This window comes from Lampetra fluviatilis, unplaced genomic scaffold (genome assembly GCF_964198595.1).
Source record: "Lampetra fluviatilis unplaced genomic scaffold, kcLamFluv1.1 SCAFFOLD_778, whole genome shotgun sequence".
Taxonomy (NCBI): Eukaryota; Metazoa; Chordata; class Hyperoartia; order Petromyzontiformes; family Petromyzontidae; genus Lampetra; species Lampetra fluviatilis.
In genome coordinates this window covers 25,278-48,284 of record NW_027621202.1, presented here as the reverse complement: position 1 = coordinate 48,284, position 23,007 = coordinate 25,278, and the positions used below count along the sequence as shown (strand labels likewise).

General features: G+C 59.2%; 1 protein-coding gene across 1 annotated transcript in view; it reads left to right on the top strand.

Annotated features, from left to right (window-relative positions):
• Positions 1-471: 471 nt before the first annotated feature.
• LOC144954925 (clustered mitochondria protein homolog) overlaps positions 472-23,007 on the top strand; it is a gene marked incomplete at its 3' end in the record, with an annotated part of 42,790 nt that continues 20,254 nt past the window's right edge. The window contains exons 1-7 of the mRNA XM_078885300.1: positions 472-639; positions 2,413-2,554; positions 6,126-6,241; positions 7,499-7,603; positions 8,629-8,729; positions 10,534-10,719; positions 15,810-15,872. Coding sequence (XP_078741426.1) covers positions 2,448-2,554; positions 6,126-6,241; positions 7,499-7,603; positions 8,629-8,729; positions 10,534-10,719; positions 15,810-15,872 — 678 coding nt within the window. The remainder of the gene's footprint in view (positions 640-2,412; positions 2,555-6,125; positions 6,242-7,498; positions 7,604-8,628; positions 8,730-10,533; positions 10,720-15,809; positions 15,873-23,007) is intronic.

Sequence of the window (23,007 nt, the reverse complement as noted above, 5' to 3'; positions counted from 1 at the left end):
TGTCACTGTGTGTGTGTGTCACTGTATGTGTGTGTGTGTGTCACTGTGTGTGTGTGTCACTGTGTGTGTGTGTGTCACTGTGTGTGTGTCACTGTGTGTGTGTGTCACTGTGTGTGTGTGTGTCACTGTGTGTGTGTGTCACTGTGTGTGTGTCACTGTGTGTGTGTGTCACTGTGTGTGTGTGTGTGTCGTGTCACTGTGTGTGTGTGTCACTGTGTGTGTGTGTGTGTCACTGTGTGTGTGTCACTGTGTGTGTGTGTCACTGTGTGTGTGTCACTGTGTGTGTGTGTGTCACTGTGTGTGTGTGTCACTGTGTGTGTGTCACTGTGTGTGTGTGTCACTGTGTGTGTGTGTGTGTCACTGTGTGTGTGTCACTGTGTGTGTGTGTCACTGTGTGTGTGTCACTGTGTGTGTGTGTGTCACTGTGTGTGTGTCACTGTGTGTGTGTGTCACTGTGTGTGTCACAGGCTCTGCGTCACCGCGTTCTGGATGAGCGAGGGACCCCTGTGGAGGTCGCGACCTCTGTCGAGTTGAAGGGCATTGTGGGTAGCGACGGCCGCCACTACATCCTGGACCTGCTACGCTGTTTCCCATGTGACCTCAACTTCCTGCCCCCACCCCCCCCCTCACCCCCCAGCGGTGAGTGGGTGGGTGAGTGGGTGGGTGAGTGGGTGGGTGAGTGGGTGGGTGGGTGAGTGGGTGGGTGGGTGGGTGGGTGAGTGGGTGAGTGTGTGAGTGGGTGGGTGAGTGGGTGAGTGGGTTAGTGGGTGGGTGGGTGAGTGGGTGGGTGAGTGGGTGGGTGGGTGAGTGGGTGAGTGGGTGAGTGGGTGGGTGGGTGAGTGGGTGGGTGGGTGGGTGAGTGGGTGGGTGAGTGTGTGAGTGGGTGGGTGAGTGGGTGGGTGGGTGAGTGGGTGGGTGAGTGGGTGGGTGGGTGAGTGGGTGAGTGGGTTAGTGGGTGGGTGGGTGAGTGGGTGGGTGAGTGTGTGAGTGGGTGAGTGGGTGGGTGGGTGGGTGAGTGGGTGAGTGTGTGTGTGAGTGGGTGAGTGGGTGGGTGGTGGGTGAGTGGGTGAGTGGGTGGGTGAGTGTGTGAGTGGGTGGGTGAGTGGGTGAGTGGGTTAGTGGGTGGGTGGGTGAGTGGGTGGGTGGGTGAGTGAGTGGGTGAGTGGGTGGGTGGGTGATGAGTCGGTGGGTGGGTGAGTGGGTGAGTGGGTGGTAGGTGAGTGGATGGGTGGGTGGGTGGGTGAGTGGGTGGGTGGGTGGGTGAGTGGGTCGGTGGGTGGGTGGGTGGGTGAGTGGGTGGGTGAGTGGGTGGGTGGGTGAGTGGGTGGGTGGGTGAGTGGGTGGGTGGGTGAGTCGGTGGGTGGGTGAGTGGGTGGGTGGGTGGGTGGGTGAGTGGTGGGTGGTGGTGGGTGGGTGGGTGGTGGGTGGGGTGGTGGGTGGGTGAGTGAGTGGGTGAGTGGGTGGGTGGGTGAGTGGGTGGGTGGGTGTGTGGGTGAGTGGGTGAGTGGGTGGGTGGGTGAGTGGGTGTGGGTGGGTGTGTGGGTGGGTGGGTGAGTGGGTGGGTGGGTGAGTGGTGGTGGGTGGGTGGTGGGTGGGTGGGTGGGTGTGTGGGTGGGTGGGTGAGTGGGTGGGTGGGTGAGTGGGTGGGTGGGTGGGTGGTGGTGGGTGGGTGGGTGGGTGGGTGGTGTGGGTGGGTGGAGTGGGGTGGGTGGGTGGTGGGTGGGTGGGGTGTGGGTGGGTGGGTGGGTGGTGGGTGGGTGTGGTGGGGGTGGGTGGGGTGGGTGGGGTGAGTGGTGGGTGGGTGGGTGGGGTGGGTGGGTGGTTGGGTGGGTGGGTGGGTGGGTGGGTGGGTGGGTGGGGTGGGTGTGGGTGGGTGGTGGTGGTGGGTGGGTGGTGGGTGGTGGGTGGGTGGGTGGGTGGGTGGTGGGTGGGTGGGTGGGTGGGGTGGGTGGGTGGGTGGGTGGGTGTGGTGGGTGGGGGTGGGTGGGTGGGTGGGTGGGTGGGTGGGTGGGTGGGGTGGGTGGGGGTGGTGGTTGGGGTGGGTGGGTGGGGTGGTGGGGTGGGTGGGTGGGGTGGTGGGTGGGTGGGTGGGTGGGTGGGTGGGTGGGTGGTGGGTGGGTGGGTGGGGGATTGGTGGGTGGGTGGAGTGGGTGAGTGGGTGAGTGGGTGAGTGGGTGAGTGGGTGAGTGGGTGAGTGAGTGGGTGAGTGAGTGGCTGGCGGTGTTGATGTTGTAGGTGATGATGTTGTTGATGTTGCAGGTGATGCAGGTGATGGTGTTGATGTTGTTGATGTTGATGTTGTTGATGTTGATGTTGATGATGATGATGTTGTTGATGTTGTTGATGTTGTTGATGATGATGATGTTGATGTTGTTGATGTTGTTGATGTTGTTGATGTTGTTGATGTTGCAGGTGATGGTGTTGATGGTGTTGATGTCGATGAGTCGATGTGGGAGCTCGCCCCGGCGTGTGTTCAGGCCGGCTTCCCACGGCGGCTGCCTCACCGCCTGTTCAGCCTGAGGCCTGAACTAGTAGAGGCCTTTGTAGAGAACAGGTGAGTCACCCACTTAGTCACCCACTTAGTCACCCACTCAGCCACTCACTCACTCACTCAGTCACTCACTCACTCACTCAGCCACTCACTCACTCAGCCACTCACTCAGCCACTCACTCACTCAGCCACTCACTCAGTCACTCACTCACCCACTTACTCACTCACTCACTGCCTCATCGCCTGTTCAGCCTGAGGCCTGAACTAGTAGAGGCCTTTGTAGAGAACAGGTGAGTCACCCACTTAGTCACTCACTTAGTCACCCACTCAGCCACTCACTCAGCCACTCACTCAGTCACTCACTCAGCCACTCACCCACTCACTCAGCCACTCACTCACTCACTCACTGCCTCACCGCCTGTTCAGCCTGAGGCCTGAACTAGTAGAGGCCTTTGTAGAGAACAGGTGAGTCACCCACTTAGTCACTCACTTAGTCACCCACTCACTCACTCACTTAGTCACTTAGTAACTCACTCAGTCAGCCACTCACTCAGTCACTCAGCCACTCACTCACTCAGCCACTCACTTAGTCAGTCACCCACTCACTCAGTCAGTCACTCAGCCACTCACTCACCCACTGCCTCACCGCCTGTTCAGCCTGAGGCCTGAACTAGTAGAGGCCTTCGTGGAGAACAGGTGAGTCACCCACTTAGTCACCCACTTAGTCACCCACTCAGTCAGTCACTCAGCCACTCACTCACTGCCTCACCGCCTGTTCAGCCTGAGGCCTGAACTAGTAGAGGCCTTTGTAGAGAACAGGTGAGTCACCCACTTAGTCACCCACTCAGTCAGTCACTCAGCCACTCACTCACTCACTGCCTCACCACCTGTTCAGCCTCAGGCCTGAACTAGTAGAGGCCTTTGTAGAGAACAGGTGAATCACCCACTTAGTCACTCACTTAGTCACCCACTCAGCCACTCAGTCACTCAGCCACCCACTCACTCAGTCAGTCACTCAGTCAGTCAGTCACTCACTCAATCACTCAGTCACTGACTCACTCACTCACTGCCTCACCGCCTGTTCAGCCTGAGGCCTGAACTAGTAGAGGCCTTTGTAGAGAACAGGTGAGTCACCCACTCACTCACTCACTCAGTCAGTCACTCAGCCACTCACTTAGTCACTCACTCAGCCACTCACTCAGCCACTCACTCACTCACCCACTCACGCACCCACTCACTCACTCACTCACCCACTCACACACTCAGCCACTCACTCACTCACTCACCCCACTCACTCACTCAGCCACTCACTCACTCACTGCCTCACCACCTGTTCAGCCTGAGGCCTGAACTAGTAGAGGCCTTTGTAGAGAACAGGTGAGTCACCCACTTAGTCACTCACTTAGTCAGCCACTCAGTCACTCGCTCAGTCAGTCACTCAGCCACTCACTCACTCACTGCCTCACCGCCTGTTCAGCCTGAGGCCTGAACTAGTTTAGGCCTTTGTAAAGAACAGGTGAGTCACCCACTTAGTCACTGACTTAGTCACCCACTCAGCCACTCAGTCACTCACTCACTCACTCAGTCACTCACTCACCCACTCACTCACTCACGCAGCCACTCACTCACTCACTCCCTCACCGCCTATTCAGCCTGAGGCCTGAACTAGTGGAGGCCTTCGTGGAGAACAGGTGACTCACTCACTCAGCCACTCACTCAGTCACTCAGCCACTCACTCAGCCACTCACCCACTCAGCCACTCACTCACTCACTCAGCCACTCAGCCACTCACTCACTCAGCCAACCACTCACTCACTCACTCAGCCACTCACCCACTCAGCCACTCACTCACTCACTCAGCCACTCAGCCACTCACCCACCCACCCACTCACCCACCCACCCACTCACTCACCAACCCACCCACCCACTCACTCACCCACTCACCCACTCACCCACTCACCCCGCCCCTCACCCACTCACTCACCAACCCACCCACCCACTCACTCACCCACTCACCCCACTCACCCACTCACCCCGCCCCTCACCCACTCACCCACCAACCCACCCACCCACCCACTCACCCACCAACCCACCAACCCACCCACTCACCCACCCACTCACTCACCCACCAACCCCACCCACCCACCTCACTCACCCACTCACCCCACTCACCTACCCACCCACTCACCCACTCACCACTCACCCACTCACCCCACCCACTCACCCACTCACTCACTCACCCCACTCACCCCACTCACCCACTCACCCACCAACCCACCCACCCACCCACTCACCCACTCACCCACCAACCCACCCACCACCCACTCACCCACCCACCCACTCACCCACTCACCCCGCCCCTCACCCACTCACCCACTCACTCACCCACTCACTCACCCACTCACCCACTCACTCACCCACTCACTCATTCATTCACCAACCCCCCCACCCACCCACCCACTCACCCACTCACTCACTCACCCACCCACCCCACTCACCCACCCACCCACTCACCCCCCCCTCACCCCACCCACTCACCCACTCACCCACTCACTCACTCACTCACTCACCCACCACCCCACCACCTACCCACCCACTCACCCACACACTCACCACTCACCCACCACACCCACCCACTCACCCACTCACTCACCCACACACCCACTCACCCACTCACCCACCAACCCACCCACCCACCCACTCACCCCACTCACCCACCAACCCACCCCACTCACCCACTCACCCACCCACCCACTCACCCCACTCACCCCTCCCCTCACCCACTCACCCACTCACTCACCCACTCACCCACTCACTCACCCACTCACTCACCCACTCACTCATCATTCACCAACCCCCCCACCCACCCACCCACTCACCCACTCACTCACTCACCCACCCACCCACTCACCCCCGCCCTTCACCCCACCCACTCACCCACTCACCCACTCACTCACTCACCCACTCACTCACTCAACTCACTCACCCACCCACCCACTCACCCACTCACCCACTCACCCCGCCCCTCACCCACCCACTCACCCACTCACCCACTCACTCACTCACCCACCCACCCACTCACCCACTCACCCACTCCACCCACTCACCCACCACTCACCCACTCACTCACCCCACTCACCCACTCACCCACTCACCCACCCACCCACTCACCCACTCACCCCTCACCCACCCCTTCAACCCACTCACCCACTCACTCACCCACTCACCCACTCACTCACCCACTCACTCATTCATTCACCAACCCCCCCACCCACCCACCCACTCACCCACTCACTCACTCACCCACCCACCCACTCACCCACCCACCCACTCACCCCCGCCCTTCACCCACCCACTCACCCACTCACCCACTCACTCACTCACCCACCCACCCACTCACCCACTCACCCACCCACCCACTCACCCACCCACTCACCCACTCACTCACTCACCCACTCACCCACTCACCCACCCACTCACCCACTCACCCACTCACCCACTCACCCACCCACTCACCCACTCACCCACTCACCCACTCACCCACCCACTCACCCACTCACCCACTCACCCACTCACCCACTCACCCACCCACTCACCCACTCACCCACTCACCCCGCCCCTCACCCCTGCCTAGGTATCTGCGCTTCGTGCAGAGTGCAGCTGTGAAGTTTGTGCAGCAGAAGGTGGATTCCAAGATGGCCGCCGACTCCAATATGGCCGCTGGGAAGGTGGTGGAGGTGGAGGAGGATGGTGAGGGTTGCTCACCATCCCACTCACCCACTCACCCACTCGCTCACTCACTCACCCACTCACTCACCACCCACTCACTCACTCACTCAGCCACTCACTCACTCACTCACCCACCCCACCCACTCACCCACTCACCACCCACTCACCCACTCACTCACCCACCCACCCACTCACCCACTCACCCACCCACCCACTCACTCACTCACTCACCCACCCACTCACCCACTCACTCACCACCCACTCACTCACTCAGCCACTCACTCACTCACCCACCCACCCACTCACCCACTCACCACCCACTCACTCACCCACCCACTGACTCACCCACTCACCCACTCACCCACTCACCACCCACTCACTCACCCACTCACTCACCCACTCACCCACCCACTCACTCACTCACCCACCCACCCACCCACCCACCCACTCACCACCCACTCACTCACCCACCCACTGACTCACTCACTCAGTCACTCACTCACCCACCCACCCACCCACTCACTCACTCACCCACCTACCCACTCACCCACTCACCCAGCCACTCACTCACTACCCTCTCACTCACCCACCCAGTTACTCACTCACCCACTCACTCACCCACCCACTCACTCACTCACTCACTCACCACCCACTCACTCACCCACCCACTGACTCACTCACTCAGTCACTCACTCACCCACCCACCCACCCACTCACTCACTCACTCATTCACTCACTCACTCACTCACCCACCCACCCACTCACTCACTCACCCACCCACCCACCCAGCCACTTACTCACCCACTCACCCACCCACCCACCCCCCCCCCCACCCAGCCACTCACTCACCCACTCACTCACCCACCCACTCACTCACTCACTCACCACCCACTCACTCACCCACCCACTGACTCACTCACTCAGTCACTCACCCACCCACACACCCACTCACTCACTCACCCACCCACCCACCCAGCCACTTACTCACCCACTCACCCACCCACCCACCCCCCCCCACCCACCTACTCACCGACTCACTACGTGTCTCCCCCCCCACTCACCCCCCCACCCCCCACCACGTGTCCCCCCCCACCCACTGACCCCCCCACCCCCCCACCCCCCCCACCCCCCCCACCCCCCCACCCCCCCCCCCACCACGTGTCCCCCCCCACCCACTGACCCCCCACCCCCCCACCCCCCTCACCCACCCCCCCCACCCCCCCCCACCACCCCCCACCACCCCACCACCCCCCCCCACCACGTGTCCCCCCCCACTAGTGGAGGGAGTGAATCGGCGCATCGTCAAGGAGGCCTGCCAAGAAGTTCACTCGCTCAGCGACTCCAACTTCCAGATTCGCTTCAACCTCGACGCCTACTCACCAGGTGCTCACCACTCACCCACCACTCACTCACCACTCACTCACTCAGTCAATCAGTCACTCACTCAGTCAGTCACTCACTCACTCACCCACTCACTCACTCACTCACCCACTCACTCACTCACCCACTCACTCACTCACCCACTCACTCACTCACCCACTCACTCACTCACCACTCACTCACTCACTCAGGCAATCAGTCACTCACTCACCACTCACTCAGCCACTCACTCACCCACTCACCACTCGCTCACCCACTCACCCACTCAGCCACTCACTCACCCACTCACCCACTCACTCACCCACTCACTCACTCAGTCAATCAGTCACTCACTCACCACTCACTCAGCCACTTACTCACCCACTCACTCACTCACTCACCACTCGCTCACCCACTCACCCACTCACTCAGCCACTCACTCACCCACTCACCCACTCACTCACCCACTCACTCACTCACTCAGTCAATCAGTCACTCACTCACCACTCACTCAGCCACTCACTCACCCACTCACTCACTCACCACTCGCTCACCCACTCACCCACTCACTCAGCCACTCACTCACCCACTCACCCACTCACTCACCCACTCACTCAGCCACTCACTCACCCACTCACCCACTCACTCACCCACTCACTCAGTCACTCACTCACTCACCAATTACTCACCACTCACTCACGAGGCCCCCCCCTCTCCCCCCCCCCCGTGACCCCCCCGTGACCCCCCGTGACCCCCCCTCGTGACCCCCCCCGTATCTCTCCCGTGACCTCCCCGTGACCCCCCCCCGTGTCTCCCACCATGAACCCACCGTATCTCCCCCGTGACCCCCCCGTGACCCCCCCGTGACCCCCCCCGTGACCCCCCCGTGTCCCCCCCCGTGACCCCCCCCCCGTGACCCCCCCCCCGTGACCCCCCCCCCCGTGACCCCCCCGTGACCCCCCCCGTGACCCCCCCCCCCGTGTCTCCCCCCGTGACCCCCCCGTGACCCCCCCGTGACCCCCCCCGTGACCCCCCATGACCCCTCCCAGGTGTCCGTTTCCCGCCCTCTGACCTCCCGGCTCTCCGTGCTCAACGTCGCCTCTTCAGAGACGCAGCTGAGTTCCTCATCACCCACCAGATCCCAGCCCTGGTGAGCGACTCACTCACCCACTCGCTCACCCACTCACTTAGTCACCCACTTAGTCACTCACCCACTCACTCACCAGATCCCAGCCCTGGTGAGCGACTCACCCACTCACTTAGTCACTCACCCACCCACCCACTCACCCGCCCACCCACCCATTCACCCACTCACTCGCTCACTCACCCACCCACCCACCCACTCACTCACTCACCCACCCACCCACCCACCCACTCACCCACTCACTCGCTCACCCACTCACTCACTCACCACTCGCTCACCCACCCACTCACTCACTCACCCACTCACTCGCTCACCCACTCACTCACTCACTCACCCACCCACCCACCCACCCACTCACTCACCCACCCACCCACTCACTCGCTCACCCACTCACTCACTCACCCACCCACCCACCCACCCACTCACTCACCCACCCACCCACCTACCCACTCACCCACCCACCCACTCACCCACCCACCCACCCACCCACTCACTCACTCACTCACCCACCCACCCACCCACTCACACACCCACCCACTCACTCACCCACTCACTCGCTCACCCACTCACTCACTCACTCACCCACCCACCTACCCACTCACTCACCCACCCACCCACCCACTCACCCACTCACTCGCTCACCCACTCACTCACTCACCCACCCACCCACCCACCCACTCACCCACTCACTCGCTCACCCACTCACTCACTCACCACTCGCTCACCCACCCACTCACTCACTCACCCACTCACTCGCTCACCCACTCACTCACTCACCCACCCACTCACTCACCCACCCACCCACTCACTCGCTCACCCACTCACTCACTCACTCACCCACCCACCCACCTACCCACTCACCCACCCACCCACTCACCCACCCACCCACCCACCCACTCACTCACTCACTCACCCACCCACCCACCCACTCACACACCCACCCACTCACTCACCCACTCACTCGCTCACCCACTCACTCACTCACTCACCCACCCACCTACCCACTCACTCACCCACCCACCCACCCACTCACCCACTCACTCGCTCACCCACTCACTCACTCACCCACCCACCCACCCACCCACCCACTCACTCACTCACTCACTCACTCACCCACCCACCCACCCACCCACTCACTCACTCACTCACTCACCCACCCACCCACCCACCCACCCACTCACCCACTCACTCACCCACCCACCCACTCACCCACTCACTCACCCGCCCGCCCACTCACCCACTCACTCACCCGCCCACTCACCCACTCACCCACTCACCCACCCACCCACCCACCCATCCACTCACTCACCCACCCACCCACTCACTCACTCATCCGCCCACTCACCCACTCACTCACCCGCCCACTCACCCACTCACCCACTCACCCACCCACCCACCCACTCACCCACCCACTCACTCACTCACCCACCCACCCACCCACCCACTCACTCACTCACCCACCCACCCACCCACCCACCCACTCACCCACCCACCCACCCACCCACTCACCCACTCACTCACTCACCCACTCACTCACTCACCCACTCACCCACCCACTCACCCACCCACCCACCCACCCACCCTCTCACCCACCCACCCACCCACTCACCCACCCACTCACCCACCCACTCACCCACTCACCCACCCACTCACTCACTCACTCACCCACCCACCCACCCACTCATCCACCCACTCACCCACCCACTCACTCACCCACCCACCCACTCACCCACCCACCCTCTCACCCACCCACCCACCCACTCACCCACCCACCCACTCACTCACCCACCCACCCTCCCTCCCTCACCAGGTGAGCGAGCTCACCCGCCCGGCCTCTGCGTCTCTGCTGCCCCTGGACGGAGCCTCGCTGCTGCAGTTGCTGCACCATCGAGGGGTGAACGCTCGATACCTGGGGGACGTGCTCGCCCACGTGGAGAAAGTGGGGGGCACCGGCGGCAAAGTGGGGGGCTTCGACGGCCGTGGGCACGCAGCATATGTAGGTGGTGTGGGGGTGGTGGGGGTGGGGGGGGGTGGCGATGGTGAGAAATGCGATTGAAAGTTAAGAGTAGCGAAATGCCCTTAGGTTTGTTTTCGGGTAAAGTCACGAAGGTAAAAAAAAAAATAAAGGTACATTTTTTTTTTTTTAATAAAAAATAAATATTAAAAATATTAAAGTAAATGAAAAATAAAATAAGTAAAAAATATAAATGAAAAATAAATCTAAATATTTAACTATAAATTTTAAAGAAATACAAAAAAATAAATGAAAATAAATCAACTAATTCGCGACGTTTCGGAGGCAACACAAGCTTCCTTCATCAGGTGTAAAAAAGGGGGCCACAGCAAAATGTCTGCAGTAGTGAGAGTCACCATTGGAACCTCATTTGCCAGTAAAAAATATGATAATTGTTTTTTTACCCTTCTGTCTGGCAACAAAACTGACACCTTTTTACAAGGAGTCATGTTTGCGTAGACCGCAATACCTGCAGCCATAATGCAAACAAAAAAACACAACTCTGATAATGTATGCACTGTCCTTGAAGTTGATTGGTCCACACCCGAGACAGCTTTCCTTAGAGCCTAGTCTCACATGGTCCTTGAAGTTGATTGGTCCACACCCGAGACAGCTTTCCTTAGAGCCTAGTCTCACATGGTCCTTGAAGTTGATTGGTCCACACCCGAGACAGCTTTCCTTAGAGCCTAGTCTCACATGGTCCTTGAAGTTGATTGGTCCACACCCGAGACAGCTTTCCTTAGAGCCTAGTCTCACATGCTCCTTGAAGTTGATTGGTCCACACCCGAGACAGCTTTCCTTAGAGCCTAGTCTCACATGGTCCTTGAAGTTGATTGGTCCACACCCGAGACAGCTTTCCTTAGAGCCTAGTCTCACATGGTCCTTGAAGTTGATTGGTCCACACCCGAGACAGCTTTCCTTAGAGCCTAGTCTCACATGGTCCTTGAAGTTGATTGGTCCACACCCGAGACAGCTTTCCTTAGAGCCTAGTCTCACATGGTCCTTGAAGTTGATTGGTCCACACCCGAGACAGCTTTCCTTAGAGCCTAGTCTCACATGGTCCTTGAAGTTGATTGGTCCACACCCGAGACAGCTTTCCTTAGAGCCTAGTCTCACATGGTCCTTGAAGTTGATTGGTCCACACCCGAGACAGCTTTCCTTAGAGCCTAGTCTCACATGGTCCTTGAAGTTGATTGGTCCACACCCGAGACAGCTTTCCTTAGAGCCTAGTCTCACATGCTCCTTGAAGTTGATTGGTCCACACCCGAGACAGCTTTCCTTAGAGCCTAGTCTCACATGGTCCTTGAAGTTGATTGGTCCACACCCGAGACAGCTTTCCTTAGAGCCTAGTCTCACATGGTCCTTGAAGTTGATTGGTCCACACCCGAGACAGCTTTCCTTAGAGCCTAGTCTCACATGGTCCTTGAAGTTGATTGGTCCACACCCGAGACAGCTTTCCTTAGAGCCTAGTCTCACATGGTCCTTGAAGTTGATTGGTCCACACCCGAGACAGCTTTCCTTAGAGCCTAGTCTCACATGGTCCTTGAAGTTGATTGGTCCACACCCGAGACAGCTTTCCTTAGAGCCTAGTCTCACATGGTCCTTGAAGTTGATTGGTCCACACCCGAGACAGCTTTCCTTAGAGCCTAGTCTCACATGGTCCTTGAAGTTGATTGGTCCACACCCGAGACAGCTTTCCTTAGAGCCTAGTCTCACATGGTCCTTGAAGTTGATTGGTCCACACCCGAGACAGCTTTCCTTAGAGCCTAGTCTCACATGGTCCTTGAAGTTGATTGGTCCACACCCGAGACAGCTTTCCTTAGAGCCTAGTCTCACATGGTCCTTGAAGTTGATTGGTCCACACCCGAGACAGCTTTCCTTAGAGCCTAGTCTCACATGGTCCTTGAAGTTGATTGGTCCACACCCGAGACAGCTTTCCTTAGAGCCTAGTCTCACATGGTCCTTGAAGTTGATTGGTCCACACCCGAGACAGCTTTCCTTAGAGCCTAGTCTCACATGGTCCTTGAAGTTGATTGGTCCACACCCGAGACAGCTTTCCTTAGAGCCTCGTCTCACATGGTCCTTGAAGTTGATTGGTCCACACCCGAGACAGCTTTCCTTAGAGCCTAGTCTCACATGGTCCTTGAAGTTGATTGGTCCACACCCGAGACAGCTTTCCTTAGAGCCTAGTCTCGCATGGTCCTTGAAGTTGATTGGTCCACACCCGAGACAGCTTTCCTTAGAGCCTAGTCTCACATGGTCCTTGAAGTTGATTGGTCCACACCCGAGACAGCTTTCCTTAGAGCCTAGTCTCACATGGGTTGGACCAGATGACGCCAAAAGGCGCACAACTCAAAGACAACGCACCATCAGAGTATGAGAGCTCGGGGTTAAGCATTGACACCATTGGAACCTCATTTGCCAGTCACAAAATATGATAATTGTTTTTTTGCCCTTCTATCTGGCAACAAAACTGACACCTTTTTACAAGGAGTCATGTTTGCGTAGAGCACAATACCTGCAGTCGTAATGCAAACAAAAAACACAACTCTGATAATGTGTGCACTGTCCTCCCCACCCAGCCCCACCCCTCCCACCCTCCCCACCCCTCCCACCCCTCCCACCCTCCCCACCCAGCCCCACCCAGCCCCACCCTCCCCACCCAGCCCCACCCAGCCCCACCCCTCCCACCCTCCCCACCCCTCCCACCCTCCCCACCCCTTCCCACCCAGCCCCACCCTCCCCACCCAGCCCCACCCAGCCCCACCCTTCCCACCCAGCCCCACCCAGCCCCACCCTCCCCACCCCTCCCACCATCCCCACCCCTCCCACCCAGCCCCACCCTCCCCACCCAGCCCCACCCCTCCCACCTTCCCCACCCCTCCCACCCTCCCCACCCCTTCCCACCCAGCCCCACCCAGCCCCACCCTTCCCACCCCAGCCCCACCCAGCCCCACCCTCCCCACCCCTCCCACCCTCTCCACCCCTCCCACCCCTCCCACCCTCCCCACCCAGCCCCACCCCTCCCACCCTCCCCACCCAGCCCCACCTTCCCCACCCAGCCCCACCCCTCCCACCCTCCCCACCCCTCCCACCCTCCCCACCCCTTCCCACCCAGCCCCACCCTCCCCACCCAACCCCACCCAGCCCCACCCTTCCCACCCAGCCCCACCCAGCCCCATCCTTCCCACCCAGCCCCACCCAGCCCCACCCCTCCCACCCTCCCCACCCCTCCCACCCTCCCCACCCCTTCCCACCCAGCCCCACCCAGCCCCACCCTTCCCACCCAGCCCCACCCAGCCCCACCCTCCCCACCCAGCCCCACCCTCCCTACCCAGCCCCACCCCTCCCACCCTCCCCACCCCTTCCCACCCAGCTCCACCCTCCCCACCCAGCCCCACCCAGCCCCACCCTTCCCACCCAGCCCCACCCAGCCCCACCCTCCCCACCCCTCCCACCCTCCCCACCCCTCCCACCCCACCCTCCACCCAGCCCCACCCTCCCCCACCCAGCCCCCACCCCTCCCACCCTCCCCCCACCCCTCCCACCCCTCCCCACCCCTTCCCACCCAGCTCCACCCTCCCCCACCCAGCCCCACCCAGCCCCACCCTTCCCACCAGCCCCACCCTCCCCACCCCCTCCCACCCCTCTCCACCCCTCCCACCCCTCCCACCCCTCCCCACCCCTCCCACCCCTCCCCACCCTCCCCCACCCAGCCCCACCCTCCCACCCAGCCCCACCCCTCCCACCTCCCCACCCCTCCCACCCCTCCCCACCCTCCACCCAGCCTCCCCACCACCCTCCCCACCCAGCCCCACCCAGCCCCACCCTTCCCACCCAGCCCCACCCTCCCCACCCCTCCCACCCTCCCACACCCCTCCCACCCCTCCCACCCTCCCCACCCAGCCCCACCTCCCCACCCAGCCCCACCCCTCCCACCCTCCCCACCCCTCCCACCCTCCCCACCCCTTCCCACCCTCCCCACCCCTTCCCACCCAGCCCCACCCTCCCCACCCATCCCCACCCAGCCCCCACCCAGCCCCACACCTCCCACCCCTCCCCACCCCTCCCACCCTCCCCACCCCTTCCCACCCAGCCCCACCCAGCCCCACCCTTCCCACCCAGCCCCACCCAGCCCCACCCTCCCCACCCAGCCCCACCCAGCCCCACCCTTCCCACCCAGCCCCCACCCAGCCCCACCCTTCCCACCCAGCCCCACCCTCCCCCACCCTCCCCACCCCTCCCACCCTCCCACCACAGCACCCAGCCCCACCCCTCCCACCCTCCCCACCCCTCCCACCCTCCCCACCCCTTCCCACCCAGCCCCACCCTCCCCACCCAGCCCCACCCAGCCCCACCCTTCCCACCCAGCCCCACCCAGCCCCACTCCTCCCACCCTCCCCACCCCTCCCACCCTCCCTACCCCTTCCCACCCAGCCCCACCCTCCCCCACCCTCCCTACCCAGCCCCACCCTCCCCACCCAGCCCCACCCCTCCCACCCTCCCCACCCCTTCCCACCCAGCCCCACCCTCCCCACCCCTCCCACCCTCCCCACCCCTTCCCACCCAGCCCCACCCTCCCCACCCCTCCCACCCTCCCCACCCTTCCCACCCAGCCCCACCCTTTCCACCCAGCCCCACCCAGCCCCACCCTCCCCACCCCTCCCACCCTCCCCACCCAGCCCCACCCTCCCCACCCAGCCCCACCCTCCCCACCCTCCCCACCCCTCCCACCCTCCCCACCCCTTCCCACCCAGCCCCACCCTCCCCACCCAGCCCCACCCAGCCCCACCCTTCCCACCCAGCCCCACCCTCCCCACCCCTCCCACCCTCCCCACCCCTTCCCACCCAGCCCCACCCTCCCCACCCAGCCCCACCCAGCCCCACCCTTCCCACCCAGCCCCACCCAGCCCCACACCTCCCACCCTCCCCACCCAGCCCCACCCTCCCCACCCAGCCCCACCCAGCCCCACCCCTCCCACCCAGCCCCACCCCTCCCACCCTCCCCTCTCCCCCCCTCTCCTCCGTTCCTGCTAAACTCGCTCTCACCCCTCTGCAACGCGTCTGTCTAGAAGCTGTTGGTGAGCGAGATTCTGTTGCGTTCGGTGAAGCACATCATGCGCTTGTACCTGCAGGTAGGGTAAACTCACTCACGTACTCACTCACATCATGCGCTTGTACCTGCAGGTAGGGTAAACTCACTCACGTACTCACTCACCTAATCACTCACTCACTCACCCACTCACTCACCCACTCACTCACCCACTCACCTACTCAGCCACTCACCTACTCAGCCACTCACTCGCTCACCCACTCACTCACATCATGCACTTGTACCTGCAGGTAGGGTAAACTCACTCACGTACTCACTCAGTCACCCACTCACTCACCCACTCACTCACCTACTCAGCCACTCCCTCGCCCACTCAGTCACTCACTCACACACTCACTTACCTACTCACACACTCACCCACTCACTCAGTCACCTACTCAGCCATTCACTCACAGACTCACTCACTCATTCACACACACAATCACTCACCCACTCACTCACCTACTCAGCCACTCACCTACTCAGCCACTCACTCGCTCACCCACTCACTCACCTACTCAGCCACTCACTCGCTCACCCACTCACTCACCTACTCACACACTCACTCACTCACTCACACACTCACTCACCCACTCACTCAGTCACCTACTCAGCCATTCACTCACAGACTCACTCACTCATTCACACACACAATCACTCACCCACTCACTCACCTACTCAGCCACTCACCTACTCAGCCACTCACTCGCTCACCCACTCACTCACCTACTCAGCCACTCACTCGCTCACCCACTCACTCACCTACTCACACACTCACTCACTCACTCACTCACACACTCACTCACCCACTCACTCACTCACTCACACACTCACTCACCCACTCACACAATCACTCACTCACTCACTTACCTACTCACTCACACACTCACTCACTCACACACTCACTCACCTACTCACTCACATCATGCGCTTGTACCTGCAGGTAGGGTAAACTCACTCACGTACTCACTCGCCTACTTACTTACTTACTTACCCACTCAGTCACTCACTCAGCCACTCACTCACTCACAGACTCACTCACTCAATCACACACACAATCACTCACCCACTCACTCACCCACTCACTCAGTCACCTACTCAGCCACTCACTCACAGACTCACTCACTCATTCACACACACAATCACTCACCCACTCACTCACCTACTCAGCCACTCACCTACTCAGCCACTCACTCGCTCACCCACTCACTCACCTACTCAGCCACTCACTCACCCACTCACCTACTCACACTCACTCACTCACTCACACACTCACTCACCTACTCACTCACATCATGCGCTTGTACCTGCAGGTAGGGTAAACTCACTCACGTACTCACTCGCCTACTCACTTACTTACTTACCCACTCAGTCACTCACTCAGCCACTCACTCAGTCACTCACCTACTCATTCACCTAATCACTCACTCACTCACTCACCCACGCACTCACCCACTCACACACTCAGTCACCTACTCAGCCACTCACTCACTCACAGACTCACTCACTCAATCACACACACAATCACTCACCCACTCACTCACCCACTCACTCAGTCACCTACTCAGCCACTCACTCACAGACTCACTCACTCATTCACACACACAATCACTCACCCACTCACTCACCTACTCAGCCACTCACTCGCTCACCCACTCACTCACCTACTCAGCCACTCACTCACCCACTCACTTACCTACTCACACACTCACTCACTCACACAATCACTCACTCACTTACTCACTCACCTACTCACTCACCTACTCACTCACTCACCCACTCACTCACCCACTCACTCACTCACCCACTCACTCACCCACTCACTCACTCAGCTACTCACTCACCCACACACTCACTCACCTACTCACTCACATCATGCGGTTGTACCTTCAGGTAGGGTAAACTCACTCGCTCACCTACTCACTCACTCACTTACTCACTCACCCACTCACACACTCACTCACTCACTCACCCACTCACTCAGTCACCTACTCAGCCACTCACCCACCCACTCACTCAGCCACTCACTCAATCACACACACAATCACTCACCCACTCACTCAGTCACCTACTCAGCCACTCACTCACACCCACTCACTCACTCACTCACTCACCTACTCACTCACCCACTCATCTACTCACTCACTCTCCCACTCACTCACCCACTCACTCACCCACTCACCTACTCAGCCACTCACTCACCCACTCAGCCACTCACTCACCCACTCAGCCACTCACTCACTCACTCACTCACTCACTCACCCACTCACCCACACAGCCCCTCACTCACCTACTCACTCACTCACCCACTCACACACCCACTCACCCACTCGCTCACTCACCCACCCACTCACTCACTCACCCACTCACTCACTCACTCACCCACTCACACACTCACCCACTCACTCACCCACTCACCCACACAGCCCCTCACTCACCTACTCACTCACTCACCCACTCACACACCCACTCACCCACTCACTCACTCACTCACCCACCCACCCACTCACTCACCCACCAACTCACTCACTCACTCACTCACCCACCCACTCACTCACTCACTCACCCACCCACTCACTCACCTACTCACTCACTCACCCACTCACTCACCCACTCACACACTCACTCGCTCACCCACCCACTCACTCACTCACCCACCCACTCACTCACCTACTCACTCACTCACCCACTCACTCACCCACTCACACACTCACCCACTCACACACTCACTCACTCACTCACTCACTCACCCACTCACTCACTCACCCACCCACTCACTCACCTACTCACTCACTCACCCACTCACTCACCCACTCACTCACTCACCCACCCACTCACTCACCTACTCACTCACTCACCCACTCACTCACCCACTCACACACTCACTCACTCACCCACCCACTCACTCACTCACCCACCCACTCACTCACCTACTCACTCACTCACTCACCCACTCACTCACTCACCCACCCACCCACTCACTCACCTACTCACTCACTCACCCACTCACTCACTCACCCACCCACTCACTCACCTACTCACTCACTCACCCACTCACTCACCCACTCACACACTCACTCACCCACCCACTCACTCACTCACTCACCCACCCACTCACTCACCTACTCACTCACTCACCCACTCACTCACTCACTCACCCACCCACTCACTCACCTACTCACTCACTCACTCACCCACTCACCCACTCACTCACCCACTCACATACTCACTCACTCACCCACTCACCCACTCACTCACCCACTCACCCACTCACTCACCCACTCACTCACTCACACACCCACTCACTCACCCACTCAGCCACTCACTCACCCACTCACACACTCACTCACTCACCCACCCACTCACTCACTCACCCACCCACTCACTCACCTACTCACTCACTCACTCACCCACTCACTCACTCACTCACCCACCCACCCACTCACTCACCTACTCACTCACTCACCCACTCACTCACTCACCCACCCACTCACTCACCTACTCACTCACTCACCCACTCACTCACCCACTCACACACTCACTCACCCACCCACTCACTCACTCACTCACTCACTCACTCACCCACCCACTCACTCACCTACTCACTCACTCACCCACTCACTCACCCACTCACACACTCACTCACCCACCCACTCACTCACCCACTCACTCACTCACCCACCCACTCACTCACCTACTCACTCACTCACCCACTCACTCACCCACTCACACACTCACTCACCCACCCACTCACTCACCTACTCACTCACTCACCCACTCACTCACTCACTCACCCACCCACTCACTCACCTACTCACTCACTCACCCACTCACTCACTCACCCACCCACTCACTCACCTACTCACTCACTCACTCACCCACTCACCCACTCACTCACCCACTCACATACTCACTCACTCACCCACTCACCCACTCACTCACCCACTCACCCACTCACTCACCCACTCACTCACTCACACACCCACTCACACACCCACTCACCCACTCACTCACTCACTCACCCACCCACCCACCCACTCACTCACCCACCAACTCACTCACTCACTCACCCACCCACTCACTCACTCACTCACCCACCCACTCACTCACCTGCTCACTCACTCACCCACTCACTCACCCACTCACACACTCACTCGCTCACCCACCCACTCACTCACTCACCCACCCACTCACTCACCTACTCACTCACTCACCCACTCACTCACCCACTCACACACTCACCCACTCACACACTCACTCACTCACTCACCCACTCACTCACTCACCCACCCACTCACTCACCTACTCACTCACTCACCCACTCACTCACCCACTCACTCACTCACCCACCCACTCACTCACCTACTCACTCACTCACCCAGTCACTCACCCACCCACTCACTCACTCACCCACCCACTCACTCACCTACTCACTCACTCACTCACCCACTCACTCACTCACCCACCCACCCACTCACTCACCTACTCACTCACTCACCCACTCACTCACACACTCACTCACTCACCCACCCACTCACTCACTCACCCACCCACTCACTCACCTACTCACTCACTCACTCACCCACTCACTCACTCACCCACCCACCCACTCACTCACCTACTCACTCACTCACCCACTCACTCACTCACCCACCCACTCACTCACCTACTCACTCACTCACCCACTCACTCACCCACTCACACACTCACTCACCCACCCACTCACTCACTCACTCACCCACCCACTCACTCACCTACTCACTCACTCACCCACTCACTCACTCACTCACCCACCCACTCACTCACCTACTCACTCACTCACTCACCCACTCACTCACTCACCCACCCACTCACTCACCTACTCACTCACTCACTCACTCACCCACTCACCCACTCACTCACCCACTCACATACTCACTCACTCACCCACTCACCCACTCACTCACCCACTCACCCACTCACTCACCCACTCACTCACTCACACACCCACTCACTCACCCACTCAGCCACTCACTCACCCACTCACACACTCACTCACTCACCCACCCACTCACTCACTCACCCACCCACTCACTCACCTACTCACTCACTCACTCACCCACTCACTCACTCACTCACCCACCCACCCACTCACTCACCTACTCACTCACTCACCCACTCACTCACTCACCCACCCACTCACTCACCTACTCACTCACTCACCCACTCACTCACCCACTCACACACTCACTCACCCACCCACTCACTCACTCACTCACCCACCCACTCACTCACCTACTCACTCACTCACCCACTCACTCACTCACTCACCCACCCACTCACTCACCTACTCACTCACTCACCCACTCACTCACTCACCCACCCACTCACTCACCTACTCACTCACTCACTCACCCACTCACCCACTCACTCACCCACTCACATACTCACTCACTCACCCACTCACCCACTCACTCACCCACTCACCCACTCACTCACCCACTCACTCACTCACACACCCACTCACTCACCCACTCAGCCACTCACTCACTCACTCACCCACCAACTCATTCGTGCCTACAGGTGGACTCACATTGATGATGTTGCTGCTGCTACTGTTGCTGCTGTTGCTGATGCTGCTGATGCTGCTGATGATGATGCTGCTGCCACTGTTGCTGATGCTGCTGATGCTGCTGATGATGATGCTGCTGATGCTGCTGTTGCTGATGCTACTGTTGCTGATGCTGATGATGCTGATGCTTATGCTGCTGCTGCTGATGATGATGCTGCTGCTGCTGATGATGCTGCTGCCACTGTTGCTGATGCTGCTGATGCTGCTGATGATGATGATGCTGCTGCTGCTGATGATGATGCTGCTGCTGCTGATGATGATGCTGCTGCTTCTGCTACTGATGCTGCTGCTGCTGCTGATGATGATGCTACTGTTGCTGATGATGATGCTGCTGCTGCTGATGATGTTGCTGATGCTGCTGCTGATGATGATGCTACTGTTGCTGCTGCTACTGATGCTGCTGCTGCTGCTGCTGATGATGATGCTACTGTTGCTGCTGATGCTGATGATGATGCTGATGCTGATGATGCTGATGCTGCTGATGATGATGCTGCTGCTGCTGCTGATGATGATGCTGATGATGATGCTGATGATGCTGATGCTGCTACTGATGCTGCTGCTGCTGCTGTTGCTGCTGCTGCTGCTGCTGCTGATGATGCTGATGCTGCTGCTGATGCTGATGATGATGATGCTGATGCTGATGCTGCTGATGATGATGATGATGCTGCTGCTGCTGCTGATGATGATGCTGCTGCTGAGGATGATGATGATGCTGACGATGCTGATGATGCTGCTGCTGATGCTGATGATGCTGATGCTGATGATGCTGATGCTGCTGCTGCTGATGATGATGCTGCTGCTGATGATGATGATGCTGCTGCTGATGATGCTGATGATGATGCTGATGCTGATGATGCTGATGATGATGCTGATGATGATGATGCTGCTGCTGATGCTGATGATGCTGCTGATGATGCTGATGATGATGCTGATGCTGATGATGCTGATGATGATGCTGATGATGATGATGATGCTGCTGCTGCTGCTGATGCTGATGATGATGATGATGCTGATGCTGTTGCTGCTGCTGCTGATGATGATGCTGATGCTGATGATGATGATGATGCTGATGCTGTTGCTGCTGCTGCTGATGATGATGCTGATGCTGCTGCTGCTGCTGATGATGCTGATGCTGTTGCTGCTGCTGCTGCTGATGATGCTGATGATGATGCTGATGCTGATGATGCTGATGATGATGATGCTGCTGATGATGATGATGCTGATGATGTTGCTGATGATGCTGATGCTGATGATGTTGCTGATGATGCTGATGCTGCTGCTGCTGATGATGTTGCTGATGATGATGCTGCTGCTGCTGCTGCTGATGATGCTGATGATGATGATGCTGATGCTGCTGCTGCTGCTGCTGCTGATGATGATGCTGATGCTGTTGCTGCTGCTGCTGCTGATGATGCTGATGCTGTTGCTGCTGATGATGTTGCTGATGATGCTGTTGCTGCTGCTGCTGCTGATGATGCTGATGCTGCTGCTGCTGATGATGTTGCTGATGATGATGATGCTGTTGCTGCTGCTGCTGCTGATGATGCTGATGCTGCTGCTGCTACCG